Below are 2,882 nucleotides of genomic sequence, written 5' to 3'. Positions count from 1 at the left end.
GGAAAGAACTCAGGGCTACGAGTGACAAAAGGGTTTCAGCAAAGGGTGGTAGGAATGGAGAAGAAAGGTTTGAGCGTTGTGTTGATGGTGGCTATCTTTGCCACCTCTTTCCTGGAGCTTCACGCTCGAGTGGACTTGCTCACTGCATTTACTGCTGGAGGTAATATAGTGCTTTCATCCTCACCATACACGTGGCAAGCATGTAGGGTCGCCAGGTCCATCAGATCTGGCGGTTCCCATTGGCGGATTGAACTGCCTAACCGTCTTATGTCTTTTGGTTCAGCCCCTTCGCGTGGGACGTTTCTGAGCTCTTTGCTCACCTAAAGTTTCAAGTTTCTAACCGTACGTCCATTCGTGGCCCTACGTCGCACACGTGCCTCTTTTTTTCTGTTATGCCCAGCGTTTTTTCTGTTATGCCCAGCGAATCAACTGTATCCTGAGCTCCTCACCACTGCATTGAGATGTATTATAGATTGGGTCCTCTAACACGTGGGAACCTTGGTATGAATGTGTGCCATCCGATATGTTTTTTAAGCGGCCCCGTTACGTAGGTTCTCTGGCTCAGAAGGCAGGCAAGCCTGCTCATAATCTGGACATTGGCCAACCCTACTAGCCATTCATTTGTTTTGTTTGGGTTATCATATTTGTATTTCCCTTTCATCCAAGTCTGTGACCTTATGAATAGGTTAAGGATGGTTAATAATCATCATGTTGTAGAGCAGGTGGTGGGCACTTTCATGTTCAAAATGGATCAAAAAAGATCTTATCAAAGGTGGAAGTGATTGGACGTAAAAACCGTAAAATAGGCATATTTCACAAACTAGAATGAGTTATTCAATATACCATATATGATTTTGGGTGGGAGAAGCTACTTTAGCCATCCAACCCTGCTATGCTGGGTTGCCCACGTAGAATTTACGAGATTCGATCAGATTGATGGCCAAAAATCCTTTTTATTTTCTTTTTTACTATTTATAAAAAGTTTTATTTCAATCCTAGCTCTTTATCCTTTGAGCTTTAAGAGCGGTGCCCAACATGAAAAGGCCTTTAAAATTTTAAGAGAATAATGCGTTTAGGCTAAATTGGACCCTTACCATTTGTGGGAAAACTGTGAAATCCAGTAGAAATCATGACCATCTAAGTTTAAATCACATTTTTTTGAGATATATATATATATATATATATATATATATATATATATATATATATATATATATATATATATATATATATATATATATATACGAATTTCTTAGAATTTATTTCTATTTTTCCATTTTTTTTCTCGTGGATTCCAGAGATCCAAAGAAGCTCCGTGGATTTGGAGTAATTATCCCCTTGAGGAAGAGGGTGATCAACCTCATCAGATCCATCCCTGCGTCACCTTACATCACTTTAGCCTTAGATCTGCCTAACTTTTGGGCTCATGTCCTATAATGATCAAGAAAAGTGGATGGATGGCATGGATCAAACACATACATCATGGTGACCCCACAGAGTCGTGCCACCAAGCAACCCACTTCGGGTTAAATTGGACCGAATATTCCTAGTAGTGGGTGCTGCAGCCGATAGGCTTCTGGCTATGTTGGACCGGCTCAGCCACGATTCCAGCGGTTCCTGCCTTGACCTGGGTTCAAACCAGCTGACTGGAGTCGCTGAGTGTGCCACGAGTAGATCAACCAGAATGATGACCATGCATTCAAGCTATCTCACAATCCAAACCATGCATCTTTTGTGCCTCCTCAAGTTCACTGTACAATATCCAAGAATTAAACTTATACAAAAGGTGGGATACACCACAGGGAGCAATGTAGAATCACCCATAAAACCTGTATATTTAGGTGGCTTGGCCCACCTGAATTTCAGAATGTTGTGGCACATTAGATGAAAGGGTTATTGGATGGTGGGGCTCATCTAATGGACAGGCTGGATAGCAGCCCCACCTCTAGGTGGGACCCAACACGTGGTAGTTACTAATGAATTTGAAAGCATGTGATCAATACCCAAAAACCAGATTTACTTGCTGAAATCCACACCATCCACACCAGAAATTATGACGGTTAGTGGTAATGATGATAATGGTAAAATAATAACAGTTTACGTTGTTAATGCTTTTTCAGTTGATGGTGGTAAAGATGAGCCATGCTGCAACGAATGCATCTGCCCTCTAATCTTCCCACGGAAATGCTATTGCACCTATGTGCAGAAAGGGAGCTGCCCCGCCCCCTGCGGGAGTCCTTGCATTTGCGACAAGTCCGCATGGCCTACATGCGGTTGTACGGTAGTCAAGAACAGCTGTGCCAATACTTGCAAGACCACAGGCATTGAGAAGTAACGAGGATCATCGTACCGATCTCTCCTATATATATATATATATGTATAAATAAATAAAAAGTTATCTTAGGATGATGCTTCGTCTGGGATGAACGGTTCTCTGTAATAGGCAGTGTTATTACTGGATAACACGCCAGTGTTACTATTTCCTATTTTGTAGCCCTCTTGATGAATGGATAGGCTGATGTTGGATGGGCTGGGATTGACTGGATTGAATCTGAGTTGTTTTGAACTAGTCATATGTATCAGATCAGTACTCACCTGAGTTTTAAAAACATGAGCTATAACCTGTGACCTCTGTTAGGGCTGGCAAGTCTTATCTTTTTTGGATTTTATATGCACGTGGAAAAAGGCTTACTAGCATTATTTTCTTTATGTGGGGAATTCACTTAACCTGCATGAAATCAACACCATCCATTTGGTACACCACCTTCTTTTGCCCTTATCTCGAAACACGAGTGAATTCAACACTTTAGGTGAGCCATCTTATTAAAAGTATACCTAAAACCTCTACATTCACATGGTGTGGCCCAATTAAGTTTTGGAAT

At 41.5% G+C, this 2,882-nt stretch overlaps 1 protein-coding gene across 1 annotated transcript; it reads left to right on the top strand.

The window, feature by feature from the left end:
* On the top strand, window positions 1-2,550 carry LOC131218706 (Bowman-Birk type proteinase inhibitor-like). Its single transcript, XM_058213427.1, has 2 exons — window positions 1-160; window positions 2,121-2,550. The coding sequence occupies exons 1-2, from the start codon at window positions 55-57 to the stop codon at window positions 2,333-2,335; spliced, it is 321 nt and encodes a 106-aa protein (XP_058069410.1). The 5' UTR covers window positions 1-54; the 3' UTR covers window positions 2,336-2,550.
* The last annotated feature ends 332 nt before the right edge of the window (window positions 2,551-2,882 follow it).

Source organism: Magnolia sinica, chromosome 1 (genome assembly GCF_029962835.1).
Source record: "Magnolia sinica isolate HGM2019 chromosome 1, MsV1, whole genome shotgun sequence".
In the NCBI taxonomy this organism is placed as follows: domain Eukaryota; kingdom Viridiplantae; phylum Streptophyta; class Magnoliopsida; order Magnoliales; family Magnoliaceae; genus Magnolia; species Magnolia sinica.
Note: the sequence above shows the minus strand (reverse complement) of the source record. Positions and strands in the feature narration are given on the sequence as shown.